This window comes from Mesocricetus auratus, unplaced genomic scaffold (genome assembly GCF_017639785.1).
Source record: "Mesocricetus auratus isolate SY011 unplaced genomic scaffold, BCM_Maur_2.0 Super-Scaffold_100042, whole genome shotgun sequence".
Taxonomy (NCBI): domain Eukaryota; kingdom Metazoa; phylum Chordata; class Mammalia; order Rodentia; family Cricetidae; genus Mesocricetus; species Mesocricetus auratus.
Genome location: NW_024429219.1, coordinates 9,115,572 through 9,134,965, shown reverse-complemented (window position 1 = coordinate 9,134,965; position 19,394 = coordinate 9,115,572). Strand labels below are relative to the sequence as shown.

At 43.1% G+C, this 19,394-nt stretch overlaps 1 protein-coding gene across 1 annotated transcript; it reads right to left on the bottom strand.

Annotated features, from left to right (window-relative positions):
* Positions 1-348: 348 nt before the first annotated feature.
* On the bottom strand, positions 349-14,425 carry LOC101841643 (arylacetamide deacetylase-like 4). The gene is made up of 4 exons (XM_040735097.1): positions 14,191-14,425; positions 12,260-12,476; positions 4,794-4,857; positions 349-1,123 (listed from the first exon to the last, which is right to left on the bottom strand). Exons 2-4 carry the CDS (start codon positions 12,456-12,458, stop codon positions 349-351), a joined length of 1,038 nt encoding a protein of 345 aa, XP_040591031.1. The 5' UTR covers positions 12,459-12,476; positions 14,191-14,425.
* Between the last annotated feature and the right edge of the window lie 4,969 nt (positions 14,426-19,394).

The following is a 19,394-nucleotide window of genomic DNA, read 5'->3' as shown; positions in this document are numbered from 1 at the left end:
TTCCTTCTCTAATGGATAGTGGTAGAGTTCCACTAGTTACAACTGAACATTGCCCTTGAAGGAAGGGGCCAGAAATGGTGAGAATCTGCGCACCCAGCAGGTCCTCAACTCTGTCTCTTCCCTATGATGTGAGGTACTCAACCAAGTCCTTCACTGATGTCAGAGGCCATGCTTGACTTATCCTACTTATGTGGGTTATCACTATTTCTTTGACTTTATGGGTTTTCTTTTTGTTTTTTGGTCTGCTTGTTTACTTGTTTCTTTAAGGTGGCTTGTTTGTTTGCAGTACTAGAGTGTTAATTGTGATCCCTAAGTAATTATTTGGCTACTGGCTTCATCCTGAAGGCCTCATATGCCCTTTATGTAACTGATTGTAGAATTCATAATCTTATGTGAACAAGGAAAAGAGAAAATATTCTTATCAAATAAAAGCATGCTCCCATGAAAGCCATCTTCCACATGGCACCAGGTCACAGGGACCCCCTGGTCCTCCAAGCGTTTCTTGTAGAGCAAGGTGTCATCACGGAGAATGTCATGCTCGCAGCTCACCAGGAATGCTTCAGGAAGCTGAGCAATGGTTTTGTCATCTGCCAGTAGAGGTGAAACTTCTAAATTGAAAATACTGTTGGTTTCCAGATAGGCAGTTTCATTAAAAATTCCAGGAAATTTGGGTTGTGTGCCTTGACTCTTAAATCTTTGTGGGATGTTGTCAGAGCTCAGCCATTTGTTGTACTTCTCCCAATAGTCTGGGGGTATAACAGCACCTTTCAACATAGCATCCATCCAAGACAGGTCAATGGCCAAATACTTACACACACAGCTCATCAAAAATTTCCTAGGTAGGAATGGGGAATTTTGATTCTGCTGGTAAGATAGTAACTGAAAATTGATCTGCTGGAGAATTGGATAAATCAGAACCTGAGCCCGAAACCGGGGAAGATCTTGTCTGCCCAATAACATTTGGGTAATAGAGGCTGCACCCAAACCTCCAACGCTTTCCCCACTAACCACCACCCTGGCAGGGTCTACCCCATAGGTTTTCAGGTCTTTCATGAAGTGGATAGTGGCATTCAGGCAATCCAGGAAAGCAGCAGGGTGATGGTGGTCAGGAAGCTTACGGTACCTGAGGAGGAAAAAAAAACAAAATGAAAAAATGTAACACACTAACAAATACAGGGTTTAATAGAGGCTATACAAATAGTGATCTCTATGCCCAGAGGAGACAGAGCCTGATTAAACCTTAGAAATGACCCCCAAAATAAAGATGATGTCCTGGTTAACTTTAATTGCCAATCTAACAGAATCTATAATCATCTGAGAGGAGAGCCTCAGTTGAGGAATCTCCTAGATTAAATTGGCTTGTGGGCTGAGTCTGGCACAGTGGCACATGCCTTTAATCCAAGCACTCAGGAGGCAAAGACAGGTGGATCTCTGTGAGTTCAAAGCTAGACTGATGTACAAAGCACGTTCTGGGATTGGCAGGACTGTTACAAAAAGAAACCCCGTCTTGAAAATATATAAAACCAAAAACAATCAAACAAACTAAAAACTGGCCTGTGGGTATGTCTGTGTAGGATGGTTATCTTGATTGTTAATTGGAACAAGAAGGCTGATACCACCATGGGCAGCATCATTCCCTAGACAGGTGATCCTAGGCTATTATGCATGAGCCTACAAGCCAGCAATCAAGAAATATTCTCCATGGTTTCTGTTGTATTTGGCTGTGAAGTGAGTTCCTTGGTCAGATGTAATGCTTTGCAGATTAGCAAGCATGCCTGCCTTCAAGTTACAGTCTTATCACAGCAACAGGAAGAAAATTAGACTGAAAGATGATCATCATTGTTTTCTATTTGACTTTGAAGAACCTGCCCAGAGTCAGAATGGCAAAGATTCTCCATTCAAACACATATAGATCAACAGAGCTCACACATAATTATGCAAGTTGAAAGCTAATTGTACTGGAAGATAATTCTCACTGAAAGTGGAAAAACAAGCAATGACAGGGACAAGGCAAGGCCTTTTTAATTGCCTGTCAGTAAAGACCGGGAGGATAAGGTTAAATAAAGTCAAGATGATGACAGATGAGCTGGACATACCAGGAAAGAAGAGAGAGGCATGGGAGGAGAATGAAGGGCAACAAGAGAAAAGGTAAGAGTGATAGTCTCCTTGTGTTTCAGCATCACTTGGATATCTCTTCCCAGGCACTACTCACTGCAACTCTCCAGTCCCTGCCTCACAATGCTCAGACCTGTAGGCCAGAACTTTGCCATTCACCACAAAATTCACTACCGGTAGTCAGGAATCTTGTCGTGCGCACCTAAGGAGCAAGGAGAAGATGTAGCCCAATGGTGTGGAGATGCCAGCAGAGGAGTGTCTGTTTCTGTGCTCTGCATGCAAGAGATCTTCATCATCTGCAAGGACTTCTGAGATTTGAGTTCCAATGATTTAAGGTCAGTTACCACAGAAGCCAGTTAGGAGGAGGTCCCTGGAGACTCTAAAGATGCTGTCTTTGTCTTGTCATCAGAGAGAATCATACATGTTCAATGTGATGACTGATCTTGGTTATCAGTTTGACAATATCTGGACTCAACAAAAATCCAGCCAGCACTTGTGAGGGGTTTTCTTGATTAGAGCATTTGAGTTAAGAAGACCCACCATAAATCTCGGCTACATCTTCTGGTGGCAGCCAACATAAAAAGATAGTGAAGAAACTTTTGTGTTTCGCCTGCTTTTCCTTAGTCTTGCTGGCAAGCTCATCTATCCAGTTGCTGAGACATTCCTTATCTTATTGGAACTTACTTCTGTGAAATTCCAACACAGCCTAAAGACCAGCAGCTCTCTAGGAATCCTTTGGAACCTCAGCACCAGATTGGGATTGTTGAGGCATCCAGTATTGTAGTCAGAACAGCTATATGACTCTTGCTCTTCCCACTGAGAGACAGCTAGACAATAGCCTGTAAGACTATTTTTACTAAATTTATTTTATTAAGTATTCATTTTATATTCATCTCAATAGTTTTAATAAATTTAAAATTCATCCTATCCATTTTTGTTGCTCTAGAGAACCCTGACTAATACACTTACTGACTTCTTCCAGTCACAATATCTGCACTGTCTACCCAGCCTAAGAGATGCCAAAGTGTGAGGGAGCCATTATAAAAACAGTCTAACAGGGGACCTTTGATTTTCTCTCAGTGTTTTCTATTTAAAGTTTACTATGTTCCATTTACTCATGTTCTCTTGGAATGGGAAATGGAATTATAGTGAACATCCCCCTCTGCCTTCCTTCTACTCAGAAACTCCATTTGTTTGCAGAAGAGTAGAGTTGGGTCTTAAGTCACTCTAACTTGGTCCCTGTGTGTCTGGCATTGGGTAGACAGGTTTTAACAGTGTACCGAGAACTGTCAGAATCATCATTCCAACAAAAGCTTTGGGCTTCACATGAGCCATCCTTTACTGGTCCATTATCTTCTCCAGGCCATTGCCAACATGTTGAGAGGAAGGTTACTCTGTGTGGTGGTTTGAATGAGAACTGTCCCCCATAGGCTCAGATAATTGAACACTTGCTTTCCAGTTGGTAGCACTGTTTAGCAAGATGGTGGAACCTTTGGGAGGTGGAGTCTTGCCAGAGGATGTATGTCATTGCTAGTGGGTTTTTTGGTGTTTATAGCCTTGTCCCACTTACTATTCATTCTCTGCTTTGTGCTTGTGGTTTAAGATGTGACCTCTCGGCTTGCTACTCTTACTGCCCTGCCTGCTGCCTGCTATGATGGACTCTTATCCTCCTGGAATCATAAGCTGAAATGCATTCTCTCTTCCTTAAGTTGCCTTTGGTTGTGGTGGATTTTCATTAAATATTTTTATTTTAGTTTATAATTATGTGTATATGTATGAGTCTGTGTGGGGTTTTGTGCACATGGTACAGTGTTCACAGGAACCAGAAGAGGGTGTGGGATCCTCTGGAACTTGAACCACCAATGGTCACTGAACTTTTGATATGGGTGCTGGGAACTAACCTCAGGTCCTCTGCAAAAGTAACACATGCTCTTAACCCCTGAGCCATCTCTCCAGCCTCAGTTGTGGTGTTTTATCACAGCGACAAAAAAGGTAAGTAAGACACTCTGATCCATCATCCATTTTCTTTTGACATCAATGTATTGTGTCTCTAGGTATCCATAAAACATATCCTACTGATTTTTAATTATTTTATACTATGATAAAGATGGTATTGGGTTTGATGCAAGTTGTTGAAAAGTTTTATTTAATTTTTCACTTCCTGGATTCCTTCACATCATGATGTGCCTTTCTGCTTCATTTACTGAATGGACAGGGAGTGACTGGTCCAGAGCAAAGCAGTGTTGATGGGGAAATTCTTTTGTACGTATGTTTCTCATATTGGTTGATGAATAAAACACTGTTTTCCAATAGGAAAACAAGATAGGTGGGACTAGGAGACAAAGAAGATTTTGGGAAGTGTAGTAAGAGAAGTCGCCATGTGATCCCAGGAGGAGAGGATGCATGTGTCTTGGGATCTCAGTAAAATAAGAACATATAGAAATACAAATTAATAGTTATGGGTTAATACTTAAGACAGAGTTAACCTATAAGAAATCCTAGTCACCAACCAACAGCTTATAATTAATATGTCTCATATGTTATTTGGGGCTGATGCAGCACTAGGACCAGGCTGGTGGGAAGAGTTATCGTAACACAGGGCCATCTAATCTTGTATTAACACTACAATGACTCATCCAGGTACCTGATGAAGTCAATGTCTATTACAAGCTACTCACCCCACTGACAGCAGCACTGAATCTGTCTCCCGGGCCAGGTAGCTGCACATGTTGTGGTAACAATCTGTAAGACAAGAGCAGATCCAATGCAGCCCATGAGGAGGATCTAGAACTTTCTACTACAGCCCTAAGACAGATGCTTGTGCTGTGAGTAAGGAGGTAACATCCTCCCTGGAAAAGCCAATCACCATTCTTAATGTCAATGTCAGGGTTCAAGGGAACTTTGTGTCTCATCTTCTGTATCATTGAGCTTTATAGGGAAGAAACTGGGGACTAGGAAGCCAGGGAATCTGAAAGGACAAAGACAAGAATTGTGAGGTTTGGAATGACATGTTAGGACTATTAAGCATTTCATATAGTTCATATTGAATAGGAAATACACAAAGGCTGGATGAAACATTTCATTTAGGAGGGTGGTACATCTGAAGTCCAGAAGGTGGAGCATCAAGGTCCAGTGCCAGGAACAGAACCAGAGACATGCATCTTCCACTCAGCCCTGTCCAGCCCTCTGGATACTGGCATGCAGAGGCACCAGTTAGTCTGTGAACATGTTCTGCTAAGAATGCCAAAACCCAGTGGACCAGCAACTCTGAACTAGGAAGGCAAGAATCAGGATTGTAAAGTTTACCAAGTAATGTAGTGATGATAGGCAATTGGTAGGTGAAAACAAGGACTTTCAATGACACGGTAAGAAGTAAAAACGGGTCCTGAAGCCAATGCACCAAGGAATCTCAGCTAAGGCAGGAGGCCAGCTCTGTGTTCAAGGTTTGGAACAATCATGCTTCAACCTTGCTGTGTTGTTATGGAATAATCTGTACACTGTGAAGATGTGTCTTTGCCAAGGCACTTTTTGATTGACTTAATAAAAGAGCTGATGGGTAGGTATGGGCAGGACAGCCAGACAGAGGATGCTGGGAGGAAGAAGGGTGGAGTTTGAAGAATCTTAAGCCAGATGCAGAAGAAGCAACATGGAAAGTTCATAGATGAGGTAAATGATCATCGGGGCAGCATGTAGAGTAATAGAAATGGGTTAATTTAAGTTGTAAGAACTTGGGTGGAGACAAGCCTAAGATATCAGCCAAGCATTTGTAATTAATAATAAGTGTCTGACTGGTTATTTGGGAAGTGGCTGGTGGAACAGAGCTGATGACAGTCCCGATGAAAAACTTCACCTACAAATGGCACCCAAACATCTGGTACCTACATCCATGTAAGACCTGAATAAGGTTTAAAAAGGTTCTAAACACACAAAAATGGAGCCAAACACAGCTTCCTAGTCTTATGTCCCTCATTCTGGCTACAGCACAGAGAAGCATCTTCCAGCTGCTGCCTGTGGACGTGAACCTCCAGTGCAAGCTCTACCGATGTGAGCTCTGCCAGTGTGCAACATGGCAGGTTTGGGGTTTTGCTTATGAAGACAGAAAAGGTTACAGATGTTCAGTAAAGAGAGATCTGGATAAAATCCCTCTAAATGGGTTACAGTATGTTAAAAAATGTACACAGGCTTGGAAGAGAAAAAAGGAAAATGGTATAGGGAGTCATAAAAAATACGTAGTATTACTGAAATGAACTCCTGAAATCCAGTGACAGAAAGGGAGGATTAATGAGCAAAGGGGTCAAGACTGGGCTTGTTTAACCCACAGAAACAGCTGACTTGAACAAGGGGGAGCTCTTGGACCCCAGACTGATGGCTGAGAGACCAGCATGGGACTAATCCAGACCCCCTCAATGTGGGTGTCAGTGAGGAGGCCTAGGAAATCTATGGGACCTTGTGTAGTATTTATCCCCGGCATACAAATGGACTTTGGGTGCCCATCCCACAATAAGGGATGCTCTCTCAGCCTGGACTCTTGGGGGAAGGCCTAGGCCCTGCCCTGAATAAAACGACAGACTCTGGAGATCCTCCATGGAGGGCCTCACCCTCCCTGGGGATCAGAGTGGGGATTAGGTAGGCGGCTGGGAGGCATAGTCAGGGAGAGGCAGGGGAGGAGGGCTGGGAGAGGGAGCTGGGATTGACATGTGAAGCAAGCTTGTTTCTAATTTAAATTAAAAATAAGAAAAAAGAGACCCGATTTCCTCCCGCTCACCCTTTCTCGAAGCCCCTGGCTTGGGGACTGCAGCCAGGTCGACCCTCCCTTCCCAGAGATGATGACCAATCGACCAGGAGCCTGTAGAGAGAGCTGGTACACTTCTGCCCACAGTGTACCAGAGAGTACCAGAGGACAGAAGTGAACACCAGGTCCCCATCTTTGACCCAATTTCCTCCTGCTCGCCCTCTCTCGATCCCCTGGCTTGGGGACAGAAACCAGGTTGACTGCCCCCTGGAAGGACTACCAAGTGACCAGGAGCCTGAAGAGAGAGCTGCTCCACTTCCACCCAAACCCAGGGCAGAGGGCAGAGAGCAGAGAGCAGAGGCCAGAGAGTATTGGATTTGCTTGCACCCACCGAAAGGGAACCCTGGTGGCCTACCCACCAGGAGAGGAAGATACCATCTTACTCCTGTCAGAATGGCTAAAATCAAAAACACCAGTGGCAGCTTATGCTGGAGCGGATGCAGAGAAAGGGAAAGACTCATCCATTGCTGGTGGGAGTGCAAACTTGTACAGCCACTTTGGAAATCAGTATGGAGATTCCTCAGGAAAATGGGAATCAGTCTACCACACGACCCAGCAATTCCACTCTTGGGCATATACCCAGAAGATGCCCATTCATACATCAAGGATGTCTATTCCACTGTGTTCATAGCACCATTATTTGTAATAGCCAGATCCTGGAAGCAACCTAAATGCCACACAACTGAAGAGTGGATAGAGAAAATGTGGTAATACTCAGCAGAAAAACACAATAGAATCTTGAAATTTGCAGGTAAATGGATGGCATTGGAAGAACCCATCCTGAGTGAGGTAACCCAGTTACAAAAAGATAAACATGGTATGTATTCACTCATATATGGATTTTATACATGGATCAGGGGAGTGTCAGCCTGGGATTGTAGGCTGGGAAGCAGGGAGGTTCCCAAGAGAAATGCATTGTACCCCAGAGAAGTGGAAAGAGGCAAGATCTCCTGAGCATATTGGGAACATGGGTTGGGGGAGAAGAGAGGGAACCAGGAAAAAGAGAGGAGGATAGGAGGAGGGTAGAAGAAGACATAGGGGAGCAGGAAGGCTCAGTCGGGGTAAGAATAGAGGGGACCAGGATGAGAGATACCATAATAGTTGGAGTCATTATAGCTTTGAAGAGATAGATGACACTAGTGAGATTCCCAGAGATGTACAAGGATAACACCAACTGGAAAACTAAGTAATAGCAGAGAGACTACATTAATAGCCCTTACCTGATGATAAGATTGGTGACTACCTTATGTGACATCCTAGAACCTCCATCCTGTGACTGATGGAAGCAGAGACAGATACTCACAACTAAACACTGAACTGAACCCCTGGAACCCAGTAACAGAGTTGGAGGAGTGATGAGCAAGGCAGTCAAGACCATGCTGATGAAACCCACATCCAGAACAGCTTAAAGGCTGCTGGCTGAGATCGTCCAGTCTAACAAACTACTCCAGAAATTATTCTGAATTTCCCCCAAAGATACCAACACTCTCTAACAATAGCAAGCAGTCTAGAGAACAGCACCCATGCTCCCAAAAGATGAATTATGGGTGTTTATTATCATTTAATGGGAGTTGGTTACAAATTGTTACTGGTTTTAGTAAAAAAGGCTAAACAAAATAGTTAAATTCAAAGATCTCTTTCTAAAGAAAAGGGGAGATACGATATAGGAATGATAAGATAAAGGGTAGGTTATTGAATCTCCTTCAATCCAAAAAAATCTATTACTCTCAAAGAGTTTTACATTGGCATAGATTTTGGTCTATTGATACAAATTTAAAGTCACTTTTATACTGTATGTATGTTTCTACTCTTGTTTTTACAGCTCATTTAAAAATATATTGTAGCCGGGCGGTGGTGGTGCATGCCTTTAATCCCAGCACTCGGGAGGCAGAGGCAGGCAGATCTCTGTGAGTTCGAGGCTAGGCTGGATCAACAGCCTCCAAAATAATACAGAGAAACTCTGTCTCGTAAAACCAAAAAAACCCATATGTATATAGTAAAATTAAGAAATACAGGTTAGTAGTTAGTCATCTATAATAATCAAGCTTGTAGTCATATTAGGTATGTTTTCAAGATTAAATAGTTATGTTTAGATAGATAGATGTTCTTCAAGCATTTCAATGACCTGCAGAATGTCTGTCAGATATACCAGGTCTGTAGGCCAAAGTTGGATGTTCTAACATTGCAGAAGAACTTTGGGTGATTGTCCAGACAGTCGGGTGTCCCTGTCATTAGGTAACATTATATCCTTCTGGGGTCCTTCAGGATGTTAAAGACTAAATAATTAAACTTATAATTTTAGGCAAGAGAGAGGGGAAGGGAGGTAGGAGAAAGAGGAGGGAAGAAGAGGAGGTAGGAGGAGAACATGAGGGATCAGGAAGATTGAGTCAGGGATGAATAGAGGAGAGCAAGAAAAGTACCTTAATAGAGGGAGCCATTATAGGTTTAAAGAGAAATCTGGCACAAGGGAAATGTCCAGAGTTATAAAAGGATGACCCCAAATAACAATCTAACTAGTAGTGGAGAGACTACCTTAAATGTCTTTCCTCTATGATGAGATTGATCTACCTTATATGCTATCCTAGAGTCTTCACCCGGTAGCTGATGGAAGCAGAAGCAGAGATTCACAGCTAAACACTGAGCCAATTCCTGAAACCCAGTTGTAGAGAGGGAGGAGTAATGAGCAAAGGGATCAAGACCAGACTAGGGAACCCACAGAAACAGCTGAACAAGTGGGAGCTCATGAACCCCAGCCAGACAGCTGGGGAGCCAGCATAGGACCAAACCAGGCCCCCTGAACATGGGTGACAATTAGGAGGCTTAGGCAGTGTATGGCGCCTCTTATGGTAGAACCAGTATTTATTCCTAGTGTAAAAATGACTTTAGGAACCCATTCCACCATGGAGAGATATTCTTTCAGCCTAAACACATGGAGGAGGGCCTAGGCTCTGTCCCAAATGATGTGATAGACTTTGATGATTCCCCCATGGATGGCCTCACTCTCCCTGGGGAGTGAATGGTAGCGGGGGGGGTTGATGGGACCATGGGAGAATGGGAGGGAGAGGGAACTGGGATTGATATATAAAATAAGATTGTTTCTAATTTAAATAAAATATATTTAAAATTTTTTCCTTAATTGTGAAAAAAAGGAAATTTGGTATAATACTTTAGACTTATAACGATAAGATAAAAAACAGAATTGTTTCTTTAATTTTTCCAAATACAAATAGACAGGATATTGTAACTATAATTCTTAATTGCTAAAAGTTTTTTATGTATAGTTTTACTGCATTAAAGTTAAAACCTTCCTTTTTAATTAGACAAAAGGGGGAAATGTTATAGAATAATCCTTTTGCACACTGTGTAGGTGTGTCTTTGCTAAGGAACTTTCTGATTGGTTTAATAAAAGAGCTGACTGGCTGATAGTGAGGCAGGAGGTATGGACAGGACAGCCAGGCAGATGATGCTGTGAGGAAGAAGGGTGGAGTCTGAGGAGTCTCAAGCCAAATATGGAAGAAGCAACATGGAAAGTTTATCTATGAGGTAAATGAGCCTTGGGACAGCACATAGATAATAGAAATGGATTAATGTAAGTTGTAAGAGCTGGCTGGAGGCAAGCCTAAGCTATCAACTAAACATTTACAATTAATAAGTCTCTGTGTGGTTATTTGGGACTGGCTGACTGGACAAGAAGTCTGTATATTAGCATCATTCAGGCTTTCTTAAGTACAGATGTCTGGGACTTCGTTAGACAGGGACTGAATTGACTTGTAGGAGGGGACTGGGAGTGATGTGACATTAATGGACAGTCGTTATGGAGTCCCTCTTAGTCACTACTTAGGCACTTTCCCTATCCAACTTCCCCACAATCTGTCTTACTCACATCCTTCCTCCAATTAAGAGCCTCTAGCTGCCCCAGTTTCAGAGTTTTGTACCTGTCCCTGACTCTGCTTGGGATGAATAGGACAGGAATGAGATAAGTGATAAGTCTCTGTGGACACTGAACCAAAGGAACACCAGGACTTTAGCAACTCATATAAGTAGCATTTCTAGGGGTGTTTTACACCACTGAAGAGCTTGGCAATCTAGGGGGAGGTTCCCAAGGGTTACTGACACTGAAAAGTGCTCCTGAACAAGGATGGGACCCATACCTGGGTTCTAATCATAGTTAATTTGTGGGCATCATATTCAGCAATTTCAGGTGTAGAATAGCCACAGATATTTCTACCACAAGGTGGCAGTAAGTAATCCCTGTCGAATCCTGTTCTACAAATGGAGAGGGACATCCATCTGTCCTTGTCTACATCTGTGTTTCTTGTTCATTCAGTCAGTTGTTCCTTTATAAAATTGTCCTTTCACTCAACACATATCCATGTTTTTTATAAGTCCATCAAAAATACGAACAATAAAGCCAAGTACTGGGGATCCAACCATACCGACCACCTAGGTCTCTCCCTCTTAGAGTTCCCATTCTTAGTAGGCACAGAAAGATGGCAAAAAGAAAAAAGGGGGGAAACCAAAACAAGCTCAGAGGATGACAAATGCCATAAAGACATTCATTGAGGAAGATATCACAGGTAGAGTTGGAGGGTAGGTGTTTAGCCTCAGAATGGCAGACAAATTCTGTAGATAGATGTTAGGAGAGGCTACTCTAGAAAGGCTATTTGTGAAAAGATCCAGGACCAAAGGGGTGCTAACACGTTCCAAGCCAGACACAGGGGTCATGTTTTGAGAACAAAACAGCATGCATGGAAGACCAAAACTGATTATCTCAGAATGTGTGCTGTGTGTAACAGAGTCTGTGCTGCAGCATAGCAAGGGGACAAAAAGTAACTGCATGGGAGAGGATATCACAGGGGGCAAAGAAGGGGCTAGACTGAAGAAATGTTCTATGAGGTGTGTTTTAAGACCCTCATGATTCATAAAAAGGAACATCCTACAAGTTAAGAAATGGAGACGAGGGTACCATTAGGATGACTAACTGAAGGGGTGGGGTGGATACAGATGTGCTGCACTGTGTTGGTTCAGCAGAGCTGAGAGATGTGTGTGATTTGGAGATCTCAAATGAGCCAGTGCCTTTGAGAAAGAATGGAAGGGAGGTATCACACCACTTACTTGGCTGCTTGTGACACTGTCTCCCCTTCTGGAGTAAGATTTACTATAGAAAACATTTACATGGAAACTGCAACCTTATGGGCCAACATGACCCTCATCCTCTATGTGACCTCCTCAGAAGAATTTCTGGCTACTGCTTTCTTTGGATCCTTCCCAAGAATTCCCAGTGGAACATAGATGTATTTATGTCAGTTATGACAACCCCCTCCCTTCCAATGCCTCAGAAACACTTCTTACCCAGGCCACCAAACACACAACCTCCTCCATGGTAGAAGATGATGCCTCGCCGGGGGCCAGAGGAGGCTGTCTTGGGTTGGAACAGCCTCACAGGGATTGTTCCAAAATGCAGGTTTTTTACCAACACACCATAGTTATTCTTTGGTACCAGCAGGTCTTGCATAAAGCGGAAAAAGTGAGGCATGGAGCAAATTTTCATCTTCTCCAGTACATTCCCCTGTGGAAAGATAGAAAGAAATACCAGTTGGCTGCCCTCTACAGACATCCATTCCTTCCTCTCTATGACTATTGTCCAAAGTATTATATAGATCAACTCAGGACTTTGTCAAAGCTCATAAATGGTATTTTATAGCTCACATGATGCCCTTGCCATACACAGCACACAGTAAAGTTGAGTGCTGGCCCAAAGCCTACCACAAACTTGAAGTTTCTTGGTATAGTCTTTGCAGCTATGAGTTCCATGCCTAGTTCAATTTCTGCTCCAAACTGTGTGCCCCAAACTTGGTGACTCAGTGACAACTTTTTTCATAATTCCCTCACCCACATAGCAGAATAAATTTCCATGTACTCCAGGGCTTCTGGGTGTCATAAAGTGAGTGGGTTATGAAAACTACCAAACAATGAAGTTTGCAAATGGTGACTATCTTTCCCATGGTAGTCTGACCATCAACTATGTACTTGTCAGAAACTCTGTGGTGTTCTTTAAGTGTGAATGACAGGGATGGAATCCACTGGTAAGCCTGAAAGTCAAGACCACTGTCTTAGTTAGGGTTTTTATTGCTGTAAAGAGATACCAGGATCACAGCATGATGGGAATGTCTTCTGTACATATGTTTCTCTTATTGGTTGATGAACAAAGCACTGTGGCTAATGAGTCAGGATGATAGGTGGGACTAGGATATGAGGAGGATTCTGAGAAATGTAGGCAGAGGGTTAACATGTAGGCTGCCAGAGGAGTAACACTATTCTTGGCATGACTGGGTAATCCACAGCCTCACGACAATACATGGATTGCTAGAAATAGGTTAGTAATTAAGACAGAGCTAGCCAATAAGAATCCCTAGCTAATGGCCAACATTATTATAATTAATATAGCATCTGAGTGCTTATTTGGGGGCTCTAGGGTGGCTACAGAACCAGGCGGGAACTTCTGTAACAACAGCAACCTTATCAAGGAAGACATTAATTAAGGTGGTAGTTTACATTATCAGTATGATGGGGGGGCATAGCAGTGTGCAGGTAGACATGGTGCTGGAGAAAGAGCTGCTGCATCTTAATGTGCAGGTAACAGGAAGTAGGTTCAGACAGTGGGCAGTATCTCAAACATAGAAGACCTCAAAGCCTATCCCAACAGTGACATACTTCCTCCAACAAAGCCTCATTTCCTAATATGGCCACTCCCTTTGGAGGCCACTTTCTTTCAAACCAACACACACACTTTATATGTTTGAGGAGGCAAAAGGTGGGACTAGAACCTGGTAGCCACAAATGACTCACAACAGGTCAGTCTTGGACTATAACTTCTGTGCCAGCTGGCATGGGAACTGGATTAGTGAGTTCAACTTTTTACTCCCGAACAGGTTGATGCTCTGGTGGTAGACTCCACCTGGAAGATTAGATGTTTGTGGGCTTACTTTCCATGTGACCTTTCATCCTATTGGGGAAAACACCAATGGCCTTAGAACATCTTTAGCAGTTTACACAGACTACAACCACACCCCCTAAGGCCATCCCCTTCCCTTCCCCTCCTCTTCTGTTCCTCTACACTGAACTCCAAGCTGATCCTCCAAAGTCCAGGTCCCCAGATCTCTCAACCAACAAAATATCCATGTACACCTTCCCTCATCCCCCTGTTATCTGCTAGGTCAGATGTTACCTCTCAGCAGGGCAGATCTCTTCAGCCTCTCCCTAGCGGAGTTATGGTCTCCTACCTTTTCTTTCCTGTGGTCAGCTTCAGCTTCCTCTCAGGGCACTGTTTTGAGAGCGTGTTGGGTATGTTAATGAGTGTGCATCATTTGTTATTAGAAGGGAAGCTATGAGTGATGTTTGTCTTCTATATTCACCTCTGTTCTGGAAGCCTTGGTTGGAACCTGACCAGAGGGTGTATTCAAAGCCCAGTGTGCCAGGGTGCATAGTCCCATTGGGCACACACATACACACACACATACAGAGAGACAGAGAGAGGCACACAGAGAGAGACAGACACAGAGAGAGAGAGAGAGAGAGAGAGAGAGAGAGAAACAGAGAGAGAGAGAGAAACAGAGAGAGAGAGAAACAGGGAGAGGGGGAGTGTCATGAGGGATGGCCTATAAAAGTCTCAACACCATTATTTTCTCATTTCTTTATGACGAAGATTCTTTGTCAAAATAGAATATAAGCCCTCAGGTCTAACCACCTTTTGCAGTCTGTATACATCAGATATCCATATAAAGTGATTAATATCATATACCATCTATCTCCAGTAAATCTGTCTTTTAATTTCCAAAGCCACAGAACAGATCATAGCAGGGAAAATACAATACTCCTTTGCCCTTCACAAAATTTTGTAATAGTGACATGAATGTTATGGCAGTAATCAACCACTTTCTCATTGGATCTAAAACCCACTCCATGAGATGAACCCATATAAGGCACTGTTAATGGGGCCAAGAACCAGTGACTAGATAAGTCATAGGCCCCAGAGGAGACCCTGGGACTGTTATTCTGCTACTTGGGCACAGTGTTAAAATGACTTCTAGCTGCTCACTGCCTGTTGCTACATGCACAGATCAGTGCATCTCTCAGCTCTCATCAGAGACGCTTCCCCTTGAACTAGATGACAATCAACACAGAGATTCCTTGACTGGTCAATGTGCAAAGAATTAAGAGACACTGTGAAATGCTCAGTCCTGAATGAGACACCTGTATCACGCTCCTCTCTCAAGGCTCAGGGGCCTTCACAGAAGAGAGTACAGAAAGATTAAAGAAACTAGATGACACAGAAAACTTCAAGGACACAGTAGTCTCTGGACATACCAAGGCATATACAAACTCAAGGCAATGTGACAGCATGTGTAACACCTCCTCAAGCACAAACCAGATCAAAATTTCAGCATGGAAGGAAAGATGGTGGGCACAAAACCCTAGGACTAGCTGAAGGACTATTTATACGTAATAGCATTTGTGGGAGGAAAAGTCAGTTTCTTAAATGTTGTGGTCCCTGGTTAGGTGAATAAGACTCTAGGGCAGGCCCAACTCCTAAGAATATAGAAACTTGACTTGATAAAAATAAATAAATAAAGACAAAAAATCAAAGCTGAGTGGGTAGGGGGGAAGAGTAAAGAGAGTAGAAGTATCAGGAGTAGGAAGAAGGGTGAATATAGTGTAAATACATTATATGAAATTATCAAAGAAAAATATTTTTAAAATTGAATGGGATCCACCCTTACCAAGAAGGTACTAAAATCTTGTGCTGTGGTTTGAGACTACTGGTTCAAAACACTCAAAATATATGAACCATGGAGACCAGGACATCACAAAATGTCAGACCCTTCTACACCTAACTGAAGACACTGTTTCTACCAAAATAACAATAAGCTGTGTTTCCCAACTGGTTATGAACTGATAGTTTTATGATACCCTTCCCAAGGTAGGGCCACCACACATAATTCCTCCCCCAATTTTTATCAAACAGACTCCAGAGTCCTTCTCATCAGAAACCTTCTTTATGAATTTCTTCCCTACTAATTGTCCCCATGCTAGTATATGAACTGAGAGACTACTCAAAGCTCACTTAATGGACACTGTACAGGGGTCCACAGTACTTAAGAAGTCCTTATCACGATGTCTCCCATCATCACTGACCAGTGTTTATTATCAGGTGCTCTTAAATTATGAGTCTTTGCCAAATCCCTTCCCAAGGCTGGAATTTTGTGTACCCTAGGCAGGATGCAGTCATTAAAAACAAAACAAAACTTACCAGTGTTAGTGTCAGCTGGAATAAGTAGTGCACAATGTGAAATCTCACTCGGTGTGTGATGGCAAGAGGAACATGGACGGTGAAGATTTCCTCTATGAAAACCCATACACTGACCCCGAGGACCAGGAGACATGCACCAGTGAGGAGGATTATCACCAAGATCATGGCTGTCTTGGCCCTTTAGAATGAGCTGAGGAAGACCAGTCACTTGGAAAGAGCTTGTAGAACTCTCTCCTCTGCAGATCCAGGTGCCTTATAATACACAGAGTGACTCCAGGGCCTTCCCCCTCCCACTACAGGCAGCTGTGGCATCTGAGAATGTCTTTCTGGGATGTTCGATGGATTACATCAGATCTCCACCTGGAGAAGTTCCTGCCCAGCAGCAGTGGTGCCCAGGCACCTTGTCCCAGTATAGGTTGGCTTTTTAATCATACCACCTGGAGAGTCATCAGCTGATTAGAAGAGTGACAACAGTGAGGAAGAAATCGCTGGAGTATGATGTCAAACGTGGTTACATCTGTGAGAAACTTGGGAAAAGTGCAGAAGTCCTGCCAAGGGTCTTATGGGTCTTCTTTCAAGAGCATAGCCAGAGATTTGAGAGATGGACTTATGACATTTGGTGAAGGAAAACAGAGGAGTGTGTGGGAAGTTGCCCACCCACCATTCTCTCTTCTTGTTAGCCTGTTGTACTTGGTATTAGCAATTAACTTCACAATTGCTCCTTGTCTTAGCCTCATCATATATTTTATGTATCATACATAGACGTTTATGGTATAACTGATGTCACTGGGGGATTAGTTAATTTAGAGACAGGAAAAAAAACTCACCTTGAGCACACTTTCCTATATAAACCAAGACATGTAAGATTAAACACCACTTCCTTTATTGGGTTCTCACCATCAAGAAGGTGTGGTGATTACCCGAAATAGCTGAGAGACTGGAGAGTACACTGAGATCCTTAAGAGCAGTGGACATGAGACAGACTCATAAGGGGGACGAGGCATCTGCTGTATGGACGTCGCTGTGAGCAGTAAGACATGCAATGGAGACTCTTGTCTGCCCAGAAAGAATTTGCCCACAGAAGGGAAGAATTGCAAAAGAAAAAGGCCGTGGACATTCTCTGCAGTTTGATTTTGGAAAAATCAGTGATTCAGCGTGAAGGCAGGGACTTTATAACAACTAAGTATAGGAAAGTATTACAATTGGGGACAATCTCCATCTAAACTTCTTGAATTTAAGAAGAGTCAAAAATGGAGTGGAAAATCCCTCACAGGCTGCCTTGTGAGTTGGGAGCTTGTGTGATCAGTCTCTGTGCTGTGGAAGCAGAAACACTGGGTGATGTAACTACTCAATCCTTCTTGAGACAAGGGCTACATGATCTGAAACAATACAAAAGGAATCAGCCTCTAATAGACAGCACCATGGGAGCCATTAGAGACACTGATTACTTCTGGTTGAGTGCCCCATGAGTGTCAAGAGCTGGAGGACAACAGAGGAAGGATAGATATTACTGGAGAAACTGGGTGTAGGGAGGTGGTGTTTAACACTCAGTTCCCAGATGAGATCTGATAGTGTTCAGGAGAGAGCAAGAAAGAGGCTGGTTAGACAGGTATCCTAAGGTTAATACTATCCACCCTCTGTTCTTTTTTAAAGTGGGTGGGTGGTTAGCAAGATGGCTCAATGGGTAAAGAGGATAGATGCCAATTCTGACTATCTGAGTTTGATTCCTAAAACACATGTAGTGGAAGGAAAGAACCAAGTTCCAAAAATTGTCCTCTGGTCTACACACATGAGATATAGCACATACATGCTTGTACTAATACACATAACACACACACACACACACACACACACACACACACACACACACTATACTCTGATTTGGTTTTTGGAGACAGAGTTTCTCCATATTGTTTTGGAGCCTGTCCTGGAACTCACTCTGTAAACCAGGCTGGCCTCTAACTCACAGAAATCTGCCTGCCTTTGCCTCCTGAGTTCTGGGATTAAAGACATGTGACACCAACACCTTTATTTATACTAATATAAGGGAGAAAAAATGTTCCAAGTTCTGAGCCAAAAACTACTCAGAAGCAATAGAGTTATGACTCCTCACCTGATTCCCCAACTGTTACTCACCCAGCGAGGCTTCTTGACTAAAATACTGACTAGGTCATCTGCCTTTATATGTTCTCTCTCTCTCTCTCTCTCTCTCTCTCTCTCTCTCTCTCTCTCTCTCTCTCTCTCTCTCTCTCTCTCTCTCTCTCTCTCTGTGTGTGTGTGTGTGTGTGTGTGTGTGTGTGTGTAGTATTTATTTGTTTAAAAAAAACAAGATCTTGATTTGATGCCTATGCTGGCCTTATATTCAAAATCTCCTGGGCTTAGCCTTGTGACCAGCTGGGTTACAGCTGTGCTCCTCCACCCAGTCACAGGCTTATATTTTAGCTCTCTTCCTAATCTCTTTGTGGGGGTATGTAGAGCAGTTAACTACACTGATTCTGGGCAGGAGGAAAAGCAATACTCACAGGTGCCTGTTTAAAATGACTATCTTGAGGACTAATACTGATGGCTTGTCCTTGGAAGTCAACATAGGCACTTCCCTAATATCAGGCAGCAGAAGACTACTTACCTTAGTTCTATGTCTTAGCCTACAGATGCTCTTGTTTGCTATAACTCTCTTGCTAGAATATTTAACACAGTGGATGTCAGGGGAACTGGGCAGAACCACAATGGATCTCTAATCATTGAGTCAGGGTCACTTTGGTGGGAGGGTCTATATGAAGAGACTGCATCTTTTTCCCCCTACAGGATAGTAAAGCAAATGCAATTCTATATCCCAAGGGGGCACAGCAGAGACCAAGGCTGCCATAGATGAGTTAAAGAAGTGCCTATCACACAGATTGCATGCACCTGACTGGCATATGCAGAAATATATTGGAGAATGATGGTGAACAGTTCTGAAATTACTTGGGCAGTTACTCTGAATGAAGCTGCTCCCCAGCTGTAGTGTCTTACTGCAGCAAGTAAACCCATAACCTAGTAAGCAGCCACATGCTTGCCTGATGTCCTTTTCTCCATACCACAAAGTAAAGGCAGAAGGCTTCTTCTCCTTTTTCTGTAAGCCATCTCAGTCTTGCCTTGGGCTCTCCACTACAAGAACCATATAATCCTCAGAGATCT